Source organism: Octodon degus, unplaced genomic scaffold (genome assembly GCF_000260255.1).
Source record: "Octodon degus isolate 3935 unplaced genomic scaffold, OctDeg1.0 scaffold00045, whole genome shotgun sequence".
Classification (NCBI taxonomy): Eukaryota; Metazoa; Chordata; class Mammalia; order Rodentia; family Octodontidae; genus Octodon; species Octodon degus.
In genome coordinates, this window is record NW_004524621.1 from 4,370,913 (window position 1) to 4,391,806 (window position 20,894).

The 20,894-nt window shown below is 51.6% G+C and overlaps 1 protein-coding gene across 3 annotated transcripts in view; it reads right to left on the reverse strand.

Annotated features, from left to right (window-relative positions):
- Positions 1-19,685, reverse strand: part of Bace2 (beta-site APP-cleaving enzyme 2) — a 93,614-nt gene extending 73,929 nt beyond the window's left edge. Inside the window, exon 1 of one of the 3 annotated variants that reach the window (XM_023715920.1) lies at positions 19,137-19,680. In XM_023715920.1, the coding sequence (XP_023571688.1) occupies positions 19,137-19,433 (297 nt within the window). In that variant the 5' untranslated portion in view covers positions 19,434-19,680. Of the gene's footprint in view, positions 1-19,136 lie in introns of all 3 variants that reach the window. The other 2 variants (XM_004631792.2, XM_023715921.1) reach the window with 2 other exon arrangements.
- Between the last annotated feature and the right edge of the window lie 1,209 nt (positions 19,686-20,894).

The following is a 20,894-nucleotide window of genomic DNA, read 5'->3' on the forward strand; positions in this document are numbered from 1 at the left end:
CTATGTTGGCACATTTGGAAAATGTTGATTACTGTTTAAAATGGCCAGAATTAACTCAAACTTTATCTTTTCCACTGCCAGATAGATTTCCTTCAGGAAAGAGCATGAAGTGCAGAGTCCGAAAACAACATTTCACTGAGCAGTTTCTTGCACTGTGATTTATACACAGAGCCCTGCAGACTCACAGAGTGTGAACAGGCTCCGAACCAGCCTGCTGTCACATCGCCCAGCTCCTGCACATAATGGGATTTGAGCTGGCCGCCCCATCCCAAATCTCCTCTCCCTGGAGGAGGCTCTGAGATCAATGAGCTGCCGAGACAGAGGCGAGATGCTCAGAGTCATAGTGGAAAGCCTCACGCTCTTAAGTGCTGGGTTCTGTACCAAACACTCCAGCTGATCCTGCTTCAAGTGCTCGTATGGTCTCTGCTGCTGAAGGCCGGCTCTGGCCAAATCATAATTTTCTCTTTCACCTGGATGCCATGATTTCACCCAAGTGACTGTGCATTGATTTGTGAAAAACAAATAAACTTAACTCTATTAAAAGTTTCTCTTAAAACTATGTCTGGTACAGCATAAGCCAGAGAAACAGCTTTTGTGATATGAATAGCAAGCAATTTACCGGAGACAAGATATCATGTAACATGTTTCTTATGGTTCAGACAATAAGATCAAGTAAGGTGTGACAGCATGGGGACAACTTTTCCCAAGTCCAGGAAAGCACCCCACTCCCTCTCATTTCTGCCAAAGAGAAATGATCTGGGGACAAGTCTGGAACAGGAAGTATAAGGAGCTGAGAACATGCAAGAAGACAGAAGACAGAATGGACAGATGTTCATGTCATAACCCAGTGAAAACCTGGGACTGAAGTGGGTGCAATTGCTTGGACAGTCATCACAAAAGGTCCTTCGGATCCGATAACTTCAGCAGGTGGCCTCCCCCTGCCTTGCAGTCTGCTTCGTTTGTTGGCTATGTGGTCCTCCTGTGCATGCTGGAGCCTTGCTGTCTGCACCCTGACCTCAGAGGCCCCCAGGCAGACTGAGCTAGAGCCTCCACCCAAACCTCGCATTAGTCAACCTCTGCAGACCATGCCTCCACACAGCAGTGTACTCTGGGGCATGGGGATTAGGGCCCCCAACCTCAGGATTTAGGGGACAAGGTTCAGTCATGCCAAGGCCCCAAGATGCTGCAGCCACACTGCGTGGACAAATCCCAGCCAGCGTGGACACCCCTCTTCAGGGATGTCTGAGTGGAGAGGGCTGTGAGTGAGGCGGTTCCACTGTGTTGCCCTCTCTGCTTAGCAGTTTCCATAGTGTGATGAACACTCTGGAAACAAACCGAGGTCTGGACTGAAGCGATCAAGTGATTGGGATGGACTTGTACTCTTACTGGCCCTCCTATCATCATCTTTACAGGAGCCCAGAAGGATTCCACCAGACAGTTGTGCAGACAAGGCTGAGGCAGGGCTACTCCAGAGGTGTGACCTCAGAAGGGGCAGGGCAGAACCATCTCTGCTCACCAGGCCTGTGCATGGTGCTTAAAAGGGCTTTGCCCTCAGTGGCTGGGTCTGGAGAGGGACGGAGAGGGACAGGGACAGCAGGAGGTGGCGAGTCTCAGAGCTGTGTGATTTCTCTCTCTATGGAGCACAGGCAGGGCCCAGAAGAGGAGTGAGGAGAAAAGACTGCTGTCCCAGGGTTACCCCTACCATCCGCCAGCCTCAGGTAGAGACCCCAGGGTGGGCAGAGATGCCCACCTGCTTCTACTGTCCAGGAAGACTGCTGCCCATCATGGTGTCCCTAGCAGCCCTCAGTGTCCCTCTGCCCAGCCTCCAGCTTCCCTATAAGGAGGAGAACAAGGGCAGGAGCTGAGACAGCAGGCAGGGGCAGCCCATGCTCCTTGCCCCGCACAGGCAGAAGGAGGAGGGTAGCACCCTGCTTCCCTTCCCTGGGTTCCCACAGGTCCCTGCTGCTCCTGCAGGGTGTGTGAGTCCTGCTGGGGGGAGAGGGATGCGGCATGAGACGACTGCTGGCACAGGGTTGATACAGCTAATTCTTCAGCTCTATGCTAGGACAGCTTTGATGGACAGAGGACAGTGGCAGGTGTGGCCCCAGAAGGCCAAGGTGGGGACAGAAGCAGAATCCATAATGAATGAATAAGAAGCATCTGAGAGTCGAGAAACCAACTGCACTCATTCAGCCCAGCCCTGAGCCACATCAGACCCAGATCCTCTTGGGCTGTGATGCAAACATACAGGGAAACAGTCCTAGACAGATCAAGAGCACAGCTTGGCATGTGAACATGTACCTGCCACGCAGTCCCCCTGCTCTTCACCACATGCAGCCTCGCTGTGGACCAGCACCCTAGCCCAGCATACATACAGCCTGAGATCTGCCGACTTCCTTTAAATCCTGCCTCTGCCCTCCTGAATAATGCCACCTCAGCAATGCCAGTGGCCTGTGCCTCAGTTTCCCCACCTGGAAAATGGACGCGAGGACTAAGGCCCTCTCATCCCTCCTGCTGCAAAGTAGTGGCTCTAGGAAACTCTCTGGAGGGGATACTTTCCTCTCATAAATAACTAACATTCTCTGGAAGACAGGTGGAAAATCTTACAGGAAGCAAGCATTAGAGTGTCTCACCTGGACACCAAGAGTTTAGGAGTGTTTTTCTAGGTAGCAAATTGAGGGCCTCTGACTGTGTTCAGCACCGCCTCATCACAGAGAGCACTTATTATTTCTTTCTGCTCAGACTCTCGCTGTTAGAGTAGCAGTCAGCAGACCACAATGGTGGCTCCTGAGAAGCAAAAGCCATCAACAAGGAGCCATCAACAAGGCCGTAAGCAAAGACCCAGCCCAGGGCAGAATTCTGCCCAAATGGCCCCCACTGGTGGCCAGACTGCCTTCCATGACATGGTTCCTGGGAGCAGGTCTCTGGGCCAGTGGCCCAATGAAACGATTGCAGCCAACGCCCGTAGGGAAGCCTCCTTCCTCGATTCCTTGGCTTCCTTGGCGAACACAGGTGAGATTCTTGCATTTGCCTCTGCATGCCTGTGGCCCACCCTCTGTCCACTCCAGTGGTGAACCCTGTCCTGATGCTTTCTGAGCAAGGCCCCTCCTAAATGGACAGGGCACACAGCCTCTTTCTTTACCTTCTCTGTCCCCCTTGTAGGCTCTAAGAAATTCTTCCCTCATTTCCATGGTGTCTCTGATGTCTGCTCCAAGGGTCTTCTCCTGGTGACCAGTGCACTTTCCAGTCCCCACTAGCCCACAGCACAGCAGCAAGCAGCCCTGTGAAGGGCTTCCTGCACCTCCCCCGACTAACTTCTGCCTATTGCCTGGATGGAGATCTCCAAGACAGACAGACGCCTGTGTACAGTAACGCCTCCTTTCCTCAATGCTTCTACTTGAGAATAAGTCAGTTCGAGTCAACTCTGCATAGGGTGATGAGCATGCCTACAGCCACCTTCCCTGCCCTGACACGCGGTCCTGGCTTCCTCAAGTGGAGGTCACAGACAGGCCTAGGCATACCGGCTGGGAAGTGATCCAGCACTTCCAGTGCGCCACAGAACTGCACAATATAACATGGCTCTGAGGAAAGCTCAGAGTGGTGAAGGGGACCTCAACATGCAAAACAACAGTGAGGTAAGGTTAGGGTTCTGTCTCTTCGTACTGTCCTGTACTTTGTTTCCTATATTATAGTTAAAAAAATACATATGGTTCAGAATGGATTAACCTTATGTACGTTGAACCTTATGGGGAAATCTGTTTTGGTTCATGACCCATTCAGTTCAGCACCAGAATCATGGAATGAATTAAGTTCATGAACCGAGGTATGCCGAGGTAATTCTATCAGACGTTTCCATGATAAACAAGACATTTCTACAGAACTTTCTCTTGCCACACACCAATTGCCCTTAAAACTGTTCTTCTCCACCCCTGAGTAAACTCTTTGGCAAAGTCTGATTTCCCAAAAGCTTTACGGAAATGCATGTTTGACAATGCAAGTCCACTCCTCTCTAGCACCAAAGCTTCTATGTGGCATCATCTCTGCCCATTCTGTGTTGCTACAGGGGAGTACCAGGGATAAGGTCGTGCATGAAGAGAAGAGGTCTATGCATGTTGAGGTCCCCTTCACCACCCCTCGAAGTCCTGGCACAGGGGTCTGGCTGTATGACAACAGAAGGGACTGGCTGTGCAGAGGGGCAGGGGCCAGGGCTCCTCTCATGTCATAATGCTCTCATTTCCCAGCGAGGGACTCACTGTTGAGGCCTGTCAGAGACCTTACTGAAGGTATGGCCCTTTAGGACCTCACCAGGGGCACCAAGAACCTCCACAGGATGAGCCATATCCACACTGCAGTAGACAGCCAAGGCAAGGGGCCCAGCATAGGGTCTGACATAGTAGAAGTGCCAGTATAACTCGATACACTGCTACTTCCCACCTTACTCAAGACATGCCCCTAGTGTCTCAAGGTCAGAAACAGTGCGGCTGGGGGTGTGGAGTCAGGCCCGCCCTCCTGTGACTCACCTGGTTGGCATGCTGGGCAAAACCAACATCCATGTGCTAAGCCCTCCTCTGCACGACACTCAGCGGACTCCCTCAAAGCCCGGCCTCTCCTCTGCTATCACCCACATCAACTGTCTCCCAACTGGTGGGGACAGAGCCCACCTGGCCAGGTGTCCCTTATCACCTTGCAATCCAGGAGCAACAAAGTTTCTAGGGAGGGCAGGCAGCAAACACCTCAGCTGCTGGGGACACGGCAGTCTCGACCACTCACCTCTGTGGCTGTAGTGCAGAAATAGCTGACTAGGGTTGAACATGCACCTAGATGTTCCTGCACTGGAAGCCCAAACCCCAAATTCCTATGTCAGTGCTATTTGGTGCTGGGGAGAGGATGGGGTGAGTCAGGAGGCTAGAGCCCTGCCTTTCCAAGAAGAGTAGCAGACATCTGCCCCAGCATACTTGTTTGTCTCCCTTTGAGATGCCCTCAGACATATTAATGTGCGGCAAGGGCCATTTCTTGGACTTTACAGCCTCCAGATCTACAAGCCAAATGAGCCTGATTCTTTACAAAGTACCAGGCCTGTGGTATTCAGTGACAGCTCACTGTACAACTCAGCTGTAAAGAAAATGGACCAGCTTCAGACAAAAATGGGAAGAAATGAACATGGCTATATTCCAATAAAACTTTATTTGTAAAAACAGGAAGTGGGCCAGGTATGGCTCTGAGGTCTTCATCTGTCTACCTCTGATCCACATGAACTCTGTGGATGGTTCTCCTGTGATGATCAAAGATTAGAGCTCTCTAACAAGGTCCTTTGCTGGAAATAAGTACCCAGCTAGAGATGTTGGCAACAACAAGAAGACTGTAGGTTTGTCCTTTTCTATGTTGACAACTTTAAGACAAGAAAAAGAATAGAAAATTTTATTTCTCTATCAGATTTTCCCAGAAAGTTAAGAGGAATATCCTTGGCTAGAACTCAACAGAAAACTCTAGATTTAAGGTGACTGGAAAAGGAATATATTTTTCCTCCCCTATAGAGAAGTCTCTAGTAATTGTTGGTGTTGGGTAAGTACCTCAAAAGGGGGAGGCTCAGCACCCCTGCTGTCTTCCAACCTTTCTTGAGGGAAGAATGGGCTGACCCTGACAAGCACCTTGCACTTTCATGAAAAGCACAGAGGAGGAGGAGGAAGAAGATGTGTTATTCTGGTCCCACCTTCACTTTTTCAAGAAAAATACAATCTGTAAGCTCCCAAGGGACCTCCACTCCGAGCTCATCATCTGCAGTTATGATCTGTAGACAAGGGAAGCTACTGCAGATCCAAAAGGAGAGAGCAGGGAAGTCTTGTAGTGCAGCCACCAACAGACACTGTCATTACACAGCCATGGTGTGATGACCCAGCGTCCATGGTGACAATGTGCCTAGACCTTGTCCACACACAGTACTGAACTTCCAGTCAGCCCATCACTGCTCCTCCTCCCAGCATGGATGATCTGTGATTCCACAGAGAGATGCAGGGAAGTCTGCTGAATGAGCCACACAGACCATGGCAGAAGCACTGACAGAATCTTACCAGAGAAAGAGAAGATGGGTAACTGAGACAAGAGCATGGCACAGTGAAGAGGGGGTCAGAGAGAAATTAAAATTATCCTGAAAATTAAAATTATCTAGGTAAAAATGAAGATAGAGAATGGAATCAAAAGGATGGAGATCAAAATAGGAGTGACCAGACTAGAAGGTCCAACATCAGTACAACTACAGCGAGGCCAAAGAGAGAGATGAGAGGGCCAGACTCTCTCTCAACTGGATATCAATTCTCCACATCCTGTAAGGACTCACCCAGGGCCCAGCTCTAAAAAAAAGACCCTTCCCCAACATACCACCATGATATTTCCAAATGCCTAGTGTAAGCATATCTTAAAAGTTTCCTCAGGGGGCCAGGGAGATGGCTCAGTAGGATAAGTGCTTGACTGGCAAACGCAAGGATCTGAGTTCAACCCCCGGTTCCGCAAAAAAAAAAAAAAGTTTCCTCAGACAAAGGAAAATAGTCCTCGTACCAAGAACCAGGCATTGTGATGGCACTGCGGGCATCTACATCTTCAAGGCAGAAGGGCTTCCAGTGCCAAGAAACGTGGTGTCCACCTGCAGGCCCAGCTACTTGGGAGGCTGAGATAGGAGCATGGTAAGTTTGAGGTCAGTCTGGATAGCTTAGCAAGACCCTGTCACAAAAGAAAACTTAAAAGGGCTAGAGACATAGCTTGGTGGTAGTACACCCATTATTCACGAGCCCCTGAATTCAATTCCTGCACTACCACAAGAAACAAACTAAAGAGCTTTCAAACTGGGAGCTTCATAGAGTCACTGTTTGGGCAGAGGAGCCAAGATTGCTGTGTGCCTGGGACCCCAACTGCTCCCCAGCAGTGTGGGCACTGAAGCTGGTGTCAGACTGGAGACAGCAGGGAATGGGAAACAGGGAACTCATGTGATCTGGCAGTAGCCAAGGCCCAAAGAGCCCAAGGGAGGCTGGTCTGCAGGGTGAGGCTTAAGTGTAAGATTAGACTGAGCTTAAGTTACCTTTCTCACTGCTGAGACAAAATGCCCAACACCCAAAGTTAAAATGAGAAAAACTTTATTTAGCTCACAGTTTGCAGAGGTCTGAGTCCTTCATTGGCTGGCTCCAAGGTGGGGTGACACAGGGCAGAGGGCAACAATTCACAGCAGCAGAAGACAGCAAAAGAAACAAGAGAAAAAAGAGACAAACTTCTTTTTGTCTTTTTATCTTATCCAGACTGCTGGGATTAAAGTGCGGCTCATCCAATCACTCAACTGATCCAGCAATCACCCAGCCTTAATCCCAGCACCCTTAATCCTAGCACTGATCCCCAAATCAATCAAACTCTAGATTCAAGACACCTCCAAGAAAGCCCATCTAAAAGTGCACAACGGGGCCAAGGAGATGGCTTAGTGGAATAACCACTTCCCTGGCAAGTGTGAGGGCCTGAGTTCAATCCCTGGTTCCGGGAAAAAAAAAAAAAAAAAGTGCACAAGGCTTTGGGGGACTTCCAGACACAAAGCATAACAGATGCTGCTGCCTCTCCCAAGGCCTGGACCACAAGTCGGGACCTTTCATTCTGGGCTCGGCTGTGTGGTACATGAACCTAGCACAGAGAGGTGGGTGTATACAGAGCCAAAGCTGAGCAGTCCCCAGGGAAGTGCCCAGCTTGGACACATAAAGGAGGAGCAGGGTCACACCCGGAGGCGTGAGGACCCCATGCTCATTCAATACAGCCAGTATGTGGCCTGCAACCTGACCAGTCCACCGGGCACAGGACTCTACTATAGGATAGGGAAAGCCAGAGGGTGGGGCAGCAGAAGCTGCCCCATATATCACAGGGTTAGGCCAAAACATGCAACCATTTACCAATCAAAGGATGATAGCATATCATAAATACCTTTAAGACCTACATACACAGCCACGAGTCCCTCAAGGATGGGAACATGCAGTGTACCGTCAGGCAATCACATGGCATGAGCATCACAGAGTGGGGCCAGCAGCCTCTACACAGCCAGGCTGTGTGGCGAAGCCATTGCCCCAGGCTGCACAACACTCACTGTCCCAAGTGCTCAGGGCAAATGTCATGCAACAATAAGCATTTCTGAGTCAAATGTACCTAAACACAGGAAGGGAGAGGAAAAATGTCACAGAACATGAAAGCAGCGCACCCATCTGAGCACATCCACGCAGGCGCTCACAGGACCGGAAGTGGTTACAGGTAAGCTCGCAGGAGTTGAGGGCCCAGAGTGTCTCCGTACACAGCAGAAGGTTTCACATGCACTGTGCACATGGACTCCACTAAACCAAAATACATTTTTATTTGAATATTAAATTACCCTACTGTAACTTTTTTTCCTACTGTAACTTTTAAACATTCCATAAATTTTAAAATTCTATTGTTTAGATTTTTTTAACTTTCAACACTTTCTGTTGAAAACTAACACACACACACACACACACACACACACACGTTTGCGCGAGAGAGTCTGCTCCTCTGCAGGGCCCAGCTCACCCGTCTCACCATCTCACCATCTCACCTGTCACACTCTGTCCCCAGGAGCAGTGCACAGACCTCCCAGCAGCAACATCACCCCCTTCTAGAGCCCTCCCTCCCAAGAGACTGGCCTGAGGCTAGTCCTGTTTCCTTTGCTATCCACGAGGTAGGATAGGTAAGCTCTAAAACGACAATAAAAAGCACAGCAGCTACGTTAACCAGCTTCACAGCACCATCACTGTCGTCGAGTAGCATGCACAGGACCTGTTGCGTGGTGACACACCTGGAAGCCCGTGCCCAGGAGGTGTGACGCTGGCATCCCTGCCAGCTGGGATGAGGCTGCCAGAAGGACCTTAAAACCTCTGCGGTGTCACCAGCAGATGGGACTGCTCGCTCTGCCCTGTGCCATCTCATGGATCAGCACTGTCTGCAGTCTGTGTCTGACCTAGAGATCAGCACGTGGCTGTGATAAAGCCACGATAGCCTAAGTTCCTCAGCCCATGAAAGCCACGGGCCAGGTCCTCTGTGAACTCCAGTTAGAGACCCCAGGAAGTTGGCACAGTGGGAGCTCCCCACAGGGTCCATGACCTCAACTGCACAGTGCTTATGCTCTGGATGCTTGATGATCAAAGGTGGCTGTGTGGTTGTGTTCAGCCTCAAACGCAATCTCCCTTTGCCCCTGCCCTCTGGCTCATGACACCCTCACCCTCCAGGGCAGGCACCAAGCACACAGCGGAGAGCAACACTCACCCACACTCACGTGTCATGGCTTTCAGGACTCGATCCTACACCATGAGAGAGCTTCCTTGCAAAGGATCTTTAGAACCCAGCTTTGGGATTCTGGGGCTGAAATGATGCTCCGAAGTACACTCAGTGGAAATAATATCCGTTATGTTATTCCCCAAATGCTGGCCTGACTGCATCGGCCTTGTCTCCAGGCTCGCACCAGGACTTGCCGTCTCTGAGCAGACCCTCAGCCAAAGGAAGTCCCTGCCACTCTGCCCCTGATGTCTCTGGCCAGCTGTAGGGCCACAGTGCTGAAGGGCTAGACTCCTCCAGCCATGAGCGACAGGGGCAGCTGGTAACGCTAGCTGCCTTGGCCTTCAGTCTGCCAGCCAAGCCTCTCCAGATGCCCCTGCCCACACCCATCACCTCCTCCATGCCACACAATCCCCACCCTGGACACCTGGGATCACCTCCCACATAAAGCCCCCACACTCACATCACTGGCCCCAGGATGCAGCTGAACAGCACATGCCATGGGCTTCTTCACCCAGGCTCTCCTGGGCACTTGGGGTTTCCCTTCCCTTCTTCTCTGAGAAATTCTCCTGCATGCCCATGTTAGCTATTCCTGCTGCCCTGTGTCGACCCCCTCCACACACCACCTGTCAGTGGTGCAGTACGACACTGGCGTGCTCTCGGCGAGGCCTTTGATCTCCTAAAATTCAGTCCCAAGCTCACTCTCACAACAGAGAACAGAGGAGCTCCCCACCGAAGCCAGTGTCTACGTGCACCCCACACGTGCACTCATGCAGAACGCCTCTTGGAGGTGGTCTACCCCACCCTCAGAGCCTCAAGAGGGTTGTTCTTATCACACCAGGGTGGCTCAGATTACACCTCCATGGCAGTATCTCTGCCCACCCGCCTCTGCAGTCTCATACCCACACCATGGCCAGGCTGCATGTCTCTCAGCACTTCTGAGAGTGCTGTTTGCTTTTTTTACAATCTGTCTTCCTACCAAGAACACAGACTGTATAAAAACAAGGACCATCTTTGTCTAGTAAACTGTTGCCTCCCTGAGCCTAACACAGGCATGGTACACAGTAGGTGCTCAATAAACACACTGAATGTGCATTCTCTGAGTCTAGCTCAAAATTCTTTCTCTTCACTAACCCCTTCATCACTCTAGTTAGAAACAACTTCCAACCCTTCCTGACTGTATATCTGGTGAGGGATGCCGGGAACAAAATAGGATTGCAAAACTCCTAGGGATCAACGGTGCTACCTGCTGCCATGCCCCCTGTGCCCACACTGACGCTCCCCATGGGACAATCCTCCATCTGCTCTGGGCAGCTGCACAGGCCCGGCCCCAACTGCTTCCAGTGACCAGGCCTCCTTCCAGCAGTCCTCACTTCGGCCAGACTCTTCTCTGGGTGGGAGTTTCCTTTGGGTCCCAGAAAGTGTGACCACAACCCTGGCCTCTGCCTCTCAGGAGCCAGCAGTGTCACCTGGTGTGACAGTCTGAGTTATCAAGATGCAGGTCTCCATTTCTGATGTTTTCTTTTGCCTTCCCCTGTGTTTGTTGGAATTCATCTTTCTGAGCCAGGACTTGTGGGACACACGCCACGTGTCTGATGCTGGGCTGACATCCGAACGCCTTATACTCTGTGTACCTCTTGCAGTACTCTGAAATGGGTACTGATTTACCTGTCCAATTTGGCCCTCCTGAAAGGCAGTAGAGTTGAGGAGGGGACACACACTGTAGCCCCATCCCCTTGCCATGCAATATGCAAGTCCTCAAGCCCTCTTCTTTCTGTTTCAAGCCTTCTGGAGGCTGTGTACCCAAGAAGCACAGTTTCAGAGCTCTGTGGGAATTAAGAACAAACAGGCACCGAGCCGAGGCCAGCCTTATTTAAGAACACAGGTGTATGGATATCTATACTGCCAGGTGAGACACTCTGCCTTCCTGAGGATTTCTAGCTGCCCAATGGCATCTGAGGAAAGTGGCTGCCACACCCTTGCGTTATGAGGCCACGGTGACAGTCAGCTGGTCTCCAGCCCGCAAACACCACACTTAAAGGAGTCTGTGCTCCGTGCAGTTACTCTGAAAGTGCAGCCCATCTCACTGGGCACCACGCTTCCCTTCATACCTCGACAACGACCAGAATCTCATTTCCCAGGGATGTACCTGGCCCAGCCGCAAGGGTGTTCCCAGAGGGGGCACCGGCTGACTCTCACAGTGAAAAAGATGCTGTTTTATCTTGTGCATCCTTTTCTTTTGCACTCTGCTCTCCTAGTGATTCCTTTTGCTGGATTTACAAACGATTGCTGCAGGAAAATTGGAAATTTAAAAAGGTTCCCTTCAGTGCCAAAACTGTAGGACTCTGAGACTCTGTGGGCAAGACTTCAGCACCAATCTTTTGAGAATAACACGCTCTGCCCTTCCCACCACACCAGGGAGCTCCTGGATACAGCATGCTCTTAGCAGAGCAGGAGGGAATGAGGGCAACGCTGGACTTGCAACACGCCTGAGAAGATGGAGCGCAGAACTTTCCTCCATGAGGCTCCATGACTAGGGAGAGACCAGGCCACTACAGCAAGCCCCAAGTACCACACAAGGGCAGAACATGCACTGGTGCTTTCTGGGGCTTGAAGACCTGGATAAAATGCAGGCAGAGCCTTGCTCTGTGCCGAGTTTTAGGAATCCGCCTCATTAACTGGCTTTGCCAGGCATTCCTAGTCCTCTGCCCCACCAGCAGGTCTAGGGCAACAGTGACCTCAAAAGCCACTCTGCCCTCTGCCTGGGACACTGAACCAGATGAGTCTGCACTTTAGCAGGTCCCCAGGCAACTCAGTTGCAGAAAGCCAAAGCAGCAGAGACAAGGGCTCTCAAAAGTCCTCTCCAGTAGAAGAGACTAGCCACAGAGTATCAGCTGCAGGAGGATCTCAGCCCTCTGGGTCAAATTTACTAATTCACAGACAACAAAACTGAGTCCTGGCTGAGTTAAAAAGGAGCCCCCAAACACCCAACATCCAGCAAGGAGCATATCTGGGCTCAACACCAGAGCGCCAAGTTCCCCAGCCACTGTGTGGGCCACACGGCTGCACTTACTTCCCAGGGCTTCCCCAGGGGTGCAGGATGCACCTGGAAAGCCTCTGGGTGCCCACTGGCTTCTGGAATCCATGCCCACCTTCGCCAAGAAGCAGCTTTCCTTCCTGGGAGCTGGACACACAAACTCTGACATCACCACTACCTAGAAAACTGGTTCAAGGCATCTACCTTTTACCAGCAAGACTCGGGAGGGCTGCTTGGTGGGCCTTTTTGGGCTTCCAGCAGGGGGCTCTACACGAAGCAGACACAGAACTCGTCTCCTGGCCACAGCCAACATCTTTCTGCAGTCAGGTACAACTGCCCCTCCCTTCCACTCTGGGCACGGGGGTGAAAGAAGGACAGCGCAGCATCCCCACTCCCTGTGCACAGCACCCCCTAAAGCTTCCCAGTGTGGCAGCACTGAGATTTTGTTTCCAGCTATAGGATGTACCGCGCAATAAACATCTGATCAGTCCTCTCCGAGCCCAGTGTAGGACAGCCAGCATTCACTCAAAACCAAGCCTACTACTTTCATTTCCCTAATGTGGTTAGGTCTATGCACCAAGAACCTTTTTACTTTTCTTGAGAATTCCGAGAGGCAAAAAAAGGCTTTGTTGTCCTCGTTGTTACGTAGCAGGAGGAAAGCTATTCAGCAACCCACTTGTGCCAGGAAGGGACCAACGGGAGCAAAGCCACAGCTGATCTGACCAGGCCTCGTGCACTGCCTTAGTGCAGGAAGGTGCACACCGTTCCTAGGTTCCACCCACAGATGTGACGCACAGCCAGAGAAGTGACAGGAGTGAGACGGCTGCCCAGCTGGCTCACAGGTGTGTTCAGGTCTCCAAGTCGCATTCACTGCCACTAGTGAACAAGGAACCCCAGTTTCTGGCCACCGGTGACCAGAAACAGGAAGCCAAGGACAGGTGGGAGTCCCAGGGCTGGGAGTAAAAGGAGACCCCAGATTGGTGCTTTGTCACCTGCACATGGGGCCACCTGTTCTTGCTGTATTGTTTGAGACAGGAGCCAGCAGCCACCAGGCCACATCCACAGCCCCACCTGCTGGATATGGAATCTGGAGATCAAAGGTTTGACCTAATCTATTCTGTGGCTAAGATACCAGTCAGTCTGAAGGTGCACAGTGAGAGGCCACCGGGAGGGGAGATATGCAGCTCTACGTATGTCCCCAGTCCAGGGCAGCCACATCCTCCCACCTCCCAAAGAAAGTGAAGGTGACATTCAATGCCATAATGAGACAGAGGTAGGACCTGGAGGTGCCTGGAGAAGGGGATTTGGACTCTGTGGCCATGAACACATTAATCCATTCATGTGATTACCAGGTTAACAGGTTAATGAGTTGTGCGGGGAGTATGTCTGCTATGATAACCAGTGTAGTTAGGTCAGGCTTTCTGCCACCTGATCCCATGTGGCCTCAGGACTCTGATCATAAGTCGCCGTCACGAGATGTGGGCTCTTGGCTTTGGACCAAAAAGTGGGCCCAATGAGCTTCATTTCTTTATAATTTAACCAGTCTGTGCTGTTTGCAAGAGAAAACCAAGAGGGTGACAGCTAACCTTATCCTGCCCCTTTGGTTTTAAGTGAGCAGGAGCCAGGAAGGGTTCTGGGAAAAACAGGAAGAGAAGCCAGCTAGGCTAGGGCAGGTCAGAGCAAGTCATCTACATTGCAGGAATCAAGGGGGGAAGAGCGGTTCCCAGGCCAGACTTGGGTGGGACAGCGAAGAGAAGCCCTGGAGGGACAGCGCCTACCTATTCCACAGCTAACATAGCTGAACTCAGAAAGGTGGCAGACACCTCACAAAGCCCTTAACACATGACTCACACGAGCATCTAGGTCCGCAGTGTTGGCAGCATGTTTACTGGTGCCATGCGTTTAATCTCTAACCTGTGCTCATGCAGGCTGGATAGGATTCTCCCACTCCACGCAACTGCAGCTCCTTGGAACAAGTGCAAGAGGACAAGTGATGTGTTAAAATTTTAAGCAAGTCCTCTAATAAGGGAGCCAATAAGGAAAAACAGAAAAGTGTCCGAAACCTCCCTCCTCGATCTCTCCTGTCCCCTCTCCCCTGGGCACTATCTCACCAGACTCTACATCAACTCAACACCAAAATCACCCCTGCTCCTTGCTTCTTGCGGACATTGCACTTGAGTTCCAAATAGGAATTGCTGGTGATTTAAAGTGGAAAAGAATTAAAGAAAAACAATCTCATAGAATGCAAGGCCAGTGTGGACTACATAGCAACACCTTGTCTCAAAAAACCCAAAAACCCAAAATATGAACAAATGAAGAAAAATAAAACAGAAGAAACAAGGCAGAGGGGATTTGGCCAGAGAGACACAGGGTAAAGACTTCACACGAAAACAAAGGTGGAGGCTGAGCTGTGAGCCAGGGAACACAGCTGGCCAAGCATGGACGAGGCAGGCTCCTTCTTGAGTCCTCTGAGAGGACCCTCCTGCTGACACCCTGATTTTGTTTTGTGTTTTCTTTTTTTTTTTTGGCGGAACCAGGGATTGAACTCAGGCCCTTGCGCTTGCCAGGGAAGCGCTTATTCCACTGAGCCATCTCCCTGGCCCCCTCATACCCTGATTTGGTTTTAAGTGAGCAGGGAGGTTTCGGACACTTTTCTGTTTTTCCTTATTGGCTCCCTTATTAGAGGACTTGCTTAAAATTTTAACACATCACTTGTCCTCTTGCACTTGTTCCAAGGAGCTGCAGTTGCGTGGAGTGGGAGAATCCTATCCAGCCTGCATGAGCACAGGTTAGAGATTAAACGCATGGCACCAGTAAACATGCTGCCAACACTGCGGACCTAGATGCTCGTGTGAGTCATGTGCTAAGGGCTTTGTGAGGTGTCTTACAGGATTTGAGCTTGAACAAATACATTATTTGAAGCCTTCAGTTTGGGGCAACTGTTACAAGCAACTGGAGGAAGTAAGTGCAGACAGAACTTACAGGGTGAGGCTTCGAAGCTCAGGGTGGCCAAAGTAGACTGCAGTCCTAGGTGTTGACACTGCCACGCCTAGGAAGTGTTTAGTGGCACCAAGTTGTTGACAGAAACATAAAGACTGATCTTTTTAAACATTATTGTAACGAAAACAGTGGCACACACAGAGCTGTGGGCAACAGGGGGGACCTCCCTACTCTGCCCCTCGGCAGCATAGCTTCCGACATATGACCTGGCTTCCTGAGTTCAGTGTCCTTGTCTGGTAATTAAGTCAAACAACTGTACACTCCATGAGACCTCAGGAAAGCTCAAGAAGGTGAGCTGCATGGTGGGGCGTGGCCAAGCGGCAGGGCACATGGCCACTATGCACCTTGCACTGGGCCCTGCAAAGAATCTAAGTTGGCACCTCTCACCCACACTTGAGATGCAAAGGGAGCTGTAACGCTGGGGTCCATTGCTTCTCCAGCTCTGTCCCTCCATGCTATGGGGAGTGTGGAGTTTGACTTGCTTGCATGTCCTCTGCCATTGAGTCTCTGATGAATTCTTTTGCTAAAGCTCAGGAATGGCTGCCTCTCACGCCATGGTGCTGGTGGCAAAGCAGTTACACATCTTTGCTGTTTCAACCCCGGGATCTTCTCTGCGCCCACCGTCCTCAACAATCTACCTTCTCAGTGTGCTCCTTCACACCTTGCCTTGCAGACGCTGCCTCCATTTCTCCAGCCACTCTATGGCCAGCTCAGCATGATGTGGGCTCCCTGGCCAGCTTATTCTGAAGATAACCACCTCCTAAACTGTCCAGGCTCAGCGCATGCTTCCAACCCAAAGCCTTCTGGGTCAGCGTGCACCAAGAGCCTGATAACAAAGTACATGAAACAAAATGATCTATTTGCTGTTTGCATTCCAATGCTCAACTATGAAAACAGTAAGGCCCATCCACACTTGGGGAGATGACAGTCTTTCAACAGAAACCCCAGTAGCCATTTCCTTTGAAGCCACTCTAAAGTATACAGCTGCAGAGTTTTCCTATCTTCAGTTGGGTTTACTGTGTTAGCATGAAAGTATTTTTTGATATAATGGAAATTGCTATAATTATAATCACCTGAGGACACCATTATTATTATTACTCGGGCCAAATTGCAGGGTTCCAGCAGAGGCTGGTCCTCCTGTTGGAAAGAAGTCGCATAATGGTATCCATGTGCACCCCGGGCTCTCATCTCCATGCCAACGTGGACCTGCCTGCTGGCGTGTGGCTCACACTCAGGCTTCTGGGCAGACGCCTGTGGCTTGCACAGAGTCTGCTGGCAGAACAATGGACCCCCAGTTCTTGATGAAAGCATCTGAGGACAAGCACACTTCCAAAGCACAGTTCTTCCATAGCAGACAGAGGGACCAGCAGCGCTCCAGTGCCTTAGGAGCCTCCTATTCCTCTAGCATCCTAGTATGGCTTCAGCTATTCACTGGGCTGCTCCTTAAGCACTTCCCTAAATGAAAGAGGAGATGGAGCTGCAGTCCTATGGTTCAGAGGTGCCAGGGTATTTTGAAGTCAAAACCAAAGCAAAGGTAAGAGGTAAGTGGAGGAAGAAAGCAGAAGCCTTCCTTGAGCTCAGAACCAGGATTCTGGAGTCCAGCTCCTGGAGATCCACTTCCAGCACTCCGTTTCTGGCCCTGTTGCCCTGCCAAGGCAGTCAATGTTGCTAAGCTTCAGCCCCGGTCCCTGTGCACAGGAGAACCTCAGAAGGAGAAGAAGGTTGGGCAGCCAGGGCACAAACACCTGGAGCGGAGACACTCATTCACACTAGGAACTACTGGACATGTCCTGGGTATTTATTGCTTGACTCTACAATCTTCTTTTTCTCTCCACCTAAGCAATTTTTATTTTAGGCTTCAGAGATTCAGCAGAGAATAAATGCATGACTCCTGGCCAGTAACCGTGCAGGGAAACTCACAGGAAGTCACCTCCCTGCTGCCTTGTCAAACCAACTGCAAACACCCCATTGCTGGTCAGGGCATTACAAGGATAGCAGCGTGGGTGAGCAGTAAACCGAAAGTATTGGTCAGAGGTCACTAGCACCTGAGGGTTTGCAGTGGGCTCTCAGAAATGGCATGGTCAGGGACTTCTCAGCAAAGCATGGAATCAGGCCAGGACACGGGTGTGGAATATCCCACTCCTGTGTACAAATGAACCCTGGCTGGGTACAACCAGCCTTCTGTGGAATACACTACTGTTCCACTGAGGAAGACAGCCTTGAATTTTTCTCGACTGAGATAAAGATATAGGTACAGGCATGCAGTGTGTTCCTGTTAATGAGATTACTTAAATGTCATCATTTTAAAGTACAGGTCACTGCATTAATCAGCAAAGGCAAGCTATTACTTATGAAAGTTTTTTTTGAAAGCCAAGAGAAATCTTTTACTCCTATGGGAGCTTTCCTCCTCCTCCTCCTCGGAAGGAAGGCTCAGGCTGTGGCCAAGTCAGCCTCACTTCATTCAGCAGGGCACAATTCCCTTCCACTTGAGAAAACCAACTGGAACTTCGCTTTACGAAAGCACATAGCTCCCAAATGGGGAGTCACTGGAGCTCTGTTCCAAAAGGTTTCACTGGACGTAGAAGACTCTCCTAATGTCCTGTGGGTCTTGTGTGTGCGGGCACAAGGGTGCTCACGTGGGGTGGCAGCTGGGGTCCGGTAAGCTTGCTCAGCTGACTGTGATGCCCTGCGGCTGCCAGCCTCCTCCGCGAGGGCAGAGAAGGCTCACGCGGTTTCCCACCAGAGCAACTAGAATCCAACTTTGGGGCAGAATAATGTACTTTGGAAGGAAAAAAAAAAAAAAAAAAAAAACCAATTAAGCAACTACAGAAGTTATTCACTAGAGATTCCTTAAAAAAAAAAAAATTAACATGGTATATCTTTCCTCTTAAGGTGTTGAATAATTTAATTAGAATTATAGAGAAGTCATGAGTACATTCTATTTATGGACAATCATAGCAGAATTAAAACCCGAATGACAATGTTAAAAATAAAAACAAAGGCTCTTCGAATGGTGTGTGAGACTGATGAGATAATCTGACCTCAAATCGCACGTGGATTAGGAAGTCTGCAGGGAGGAGGGGGTCTGAGCAACTCCTGGAAATTTCTTTTTTTAGATGACTGCGCTTGGAGACACACATTCCTTGCTATCAAAAGTGCTAGAAAATGAACATCCGATAAGGGTAAAAGGAAACTGCCGGGCTTCGTTTCTGTTTCGTCATCGCCTGGCTCTGCCCGCATTTAACCCCAGTTGCTTGGGCGCGCTTTCTACTTTCCAACCTCACGCGCGTGGACGCCCGGCACCGTGTGGAGCGCCTGGGCAGCTGGCGGCGCGGAGGACGCGCACGATCCAACTCGCTGCTGTACAGGCGGCGGCCAACCCGCCACTTTGGAGCCGGGCTGCTTTGGCTGAGCTCACGGACACATCCCTTCTAAGGGTGCCGGCCACAAGCCGCCTTAGCCAAGAGAAAACGTGGGAGAAAGCTAAGAGAAGAGGAACCCAGGGGCTTTCCCCCACTTATTCCAACAGCATCTCACCCTAGGCCCGGGTACCTTGCTGGAATAAAGTGTAGCTCCCAGAACCGCTCCAGGGTTCCTCTCGCACTGCCAAGTCTGAACGCGGAGCGCGGAGCCCTCCTGAGCGCGCGCCCCGCCCCCGACCCACGCGCCCCCGGGCTCCTCTGCTCTTCGGCGACAGCAGCTGCTGGCGAGGCGAGGCGACGCTCCAACCCCGCCGCGAGTCCTACAAAGCAGCACCCGAGGGGACGCCGGGACTGCGAGGCGCCCACCCACTTACCTTCTGCGGCGGGGTCCCGATCAGCATCTCCAGGTAGTAGCCGCGACCGGAGTCCCCCTGCAGATTGTCCACCATAGCCAAGAAGTTGGCGGCAGCACCGGCAGGCTCCAGGGCCAGCGCCAGACCATCCGCACGGGGCAACGCGGGGGTCCCGGGCACCGGGGCTGGGGAGGCCGGGTGAGTCGTCGCCATAGCCACTCGGAGAGGCAGCGTGAAGGGCGCGGGGGTCGCGGCCGCGGGCAGTAGCAGCCACTGGGCTACCAGGGGCAGCAGGAGCGCCCGGGCCAGCGCGCCCATCCCCGCAGCGGGGTCCGGACGGGGCGCGCGTGCTGCGGCGCGCACGGGCCGGACGGGCGGCGGAGGTGGGCGGAGGCCGGGGAGGAGCCACCGCTGAGCGGCTCCCAGCGCGCAGCCAACTTGAGCAAGTTGGCGCCGCGGCCCCGCCCCGCTGCCGCGGCCGAGTCTGGGGCGTGCGGGGTACCCCCGGGCGCGCACCCCACGAAAGCGCTGGTTCCGTGCCGTGCTCCTCACTTCCCGGGGAAACTCAGGTCCTGACTTTGTTCAGAACGCGGCCCCCGGAGGCCACGGCCAGCGGATGTGACGAGGCTAATCTGCTACCAGAGGAAAAGTTTCGGGAACCCTTAAAGGGGCAGCAAGGGTCCGAGCAAGCCCCCGGACCGGCGGGTGTCCCTTTGTTCTGCAGGATGACTTGGGGGTCACGGATGACAGCCTGGGGCTGTAAAGGTCAATTTGGAGCCCAAGCCTCCCCTCGCTGGGCGCACTCCTTTGGTGCCCAGCTGCTTATCCTGCGCCCGTCCGCCCTCCCCCACCCCACGCGTGGGGGTAGGGCGGAGGAGCCTAGGCCAACCTGGGGGTCTCGGGGTGCGGGAGCAACTGATGCGCGAGCTTCGCCAGGCTGGGTGGAGGGCTGGGGTGCTGCCTGCGGGAGACGGCTTCATCCCTGAAGAGGTGCTGCCTCAAGGTCCACCTCTTCAGTTGCACCGACAGGACCCTGCTAAGGGCTCCGCTCTCTTTTTCGCCCAGAGTCCCCTCAGCCCACCTGGTCAGTGTGTGACTGTCTGGTCGGGACTGCCACATGGACTCCGCTGCCACGACCCTTCCCCGCCCTGGATCAGCTAATTAATATCCGCTTAGCCATGTACCCTAAGTTGGAGACTGCGCTCAGTAATGCAAGCAGGGAAGGTTAATTTATTTTGGGTACCGCGGGGTGTGTGACAGGGACATTTGCAGAAGCTACTGTCATCGATTTCTACTGAATCTTTCTGTCTCCTCCAGCTGAATTATCACAGCTTTTTTAAACAGTCCATTTTCAAACAGTGAGCAGGTGGACGCCAAGTTTCCTTTCTCCATGCAACTTCCATTGACTTCCGCGAAGACTTCACCTTTATTCCTGCCTCCCTAAAGTTAGCATCCTAGGACCCTGAGTCAGAAATCTCTGACTCTATTGATTTTCAGAAGACTTTAAGCATACATCACGTTTTCCCCAAACTCAATCGAAACTCAGCAAATCCCCAGCCACACGAAGAGGAAAAGTCTAGTTGGGTCTTGGGGTAAAACCTAAATTGATATTCTCCATATATCTGCAAAATTATTCCTGAGCTTTTACATTCATATATTCCCATTTCCTATTCAGGGTTGTAAAGGAAATACAATTTTAAAGAAATGATTACTTATCCTCCCTGATGTCCAGTCTTGAGGGGTTCAAAAGACATCAGACAGCTCTACGAAGGCTCTAAG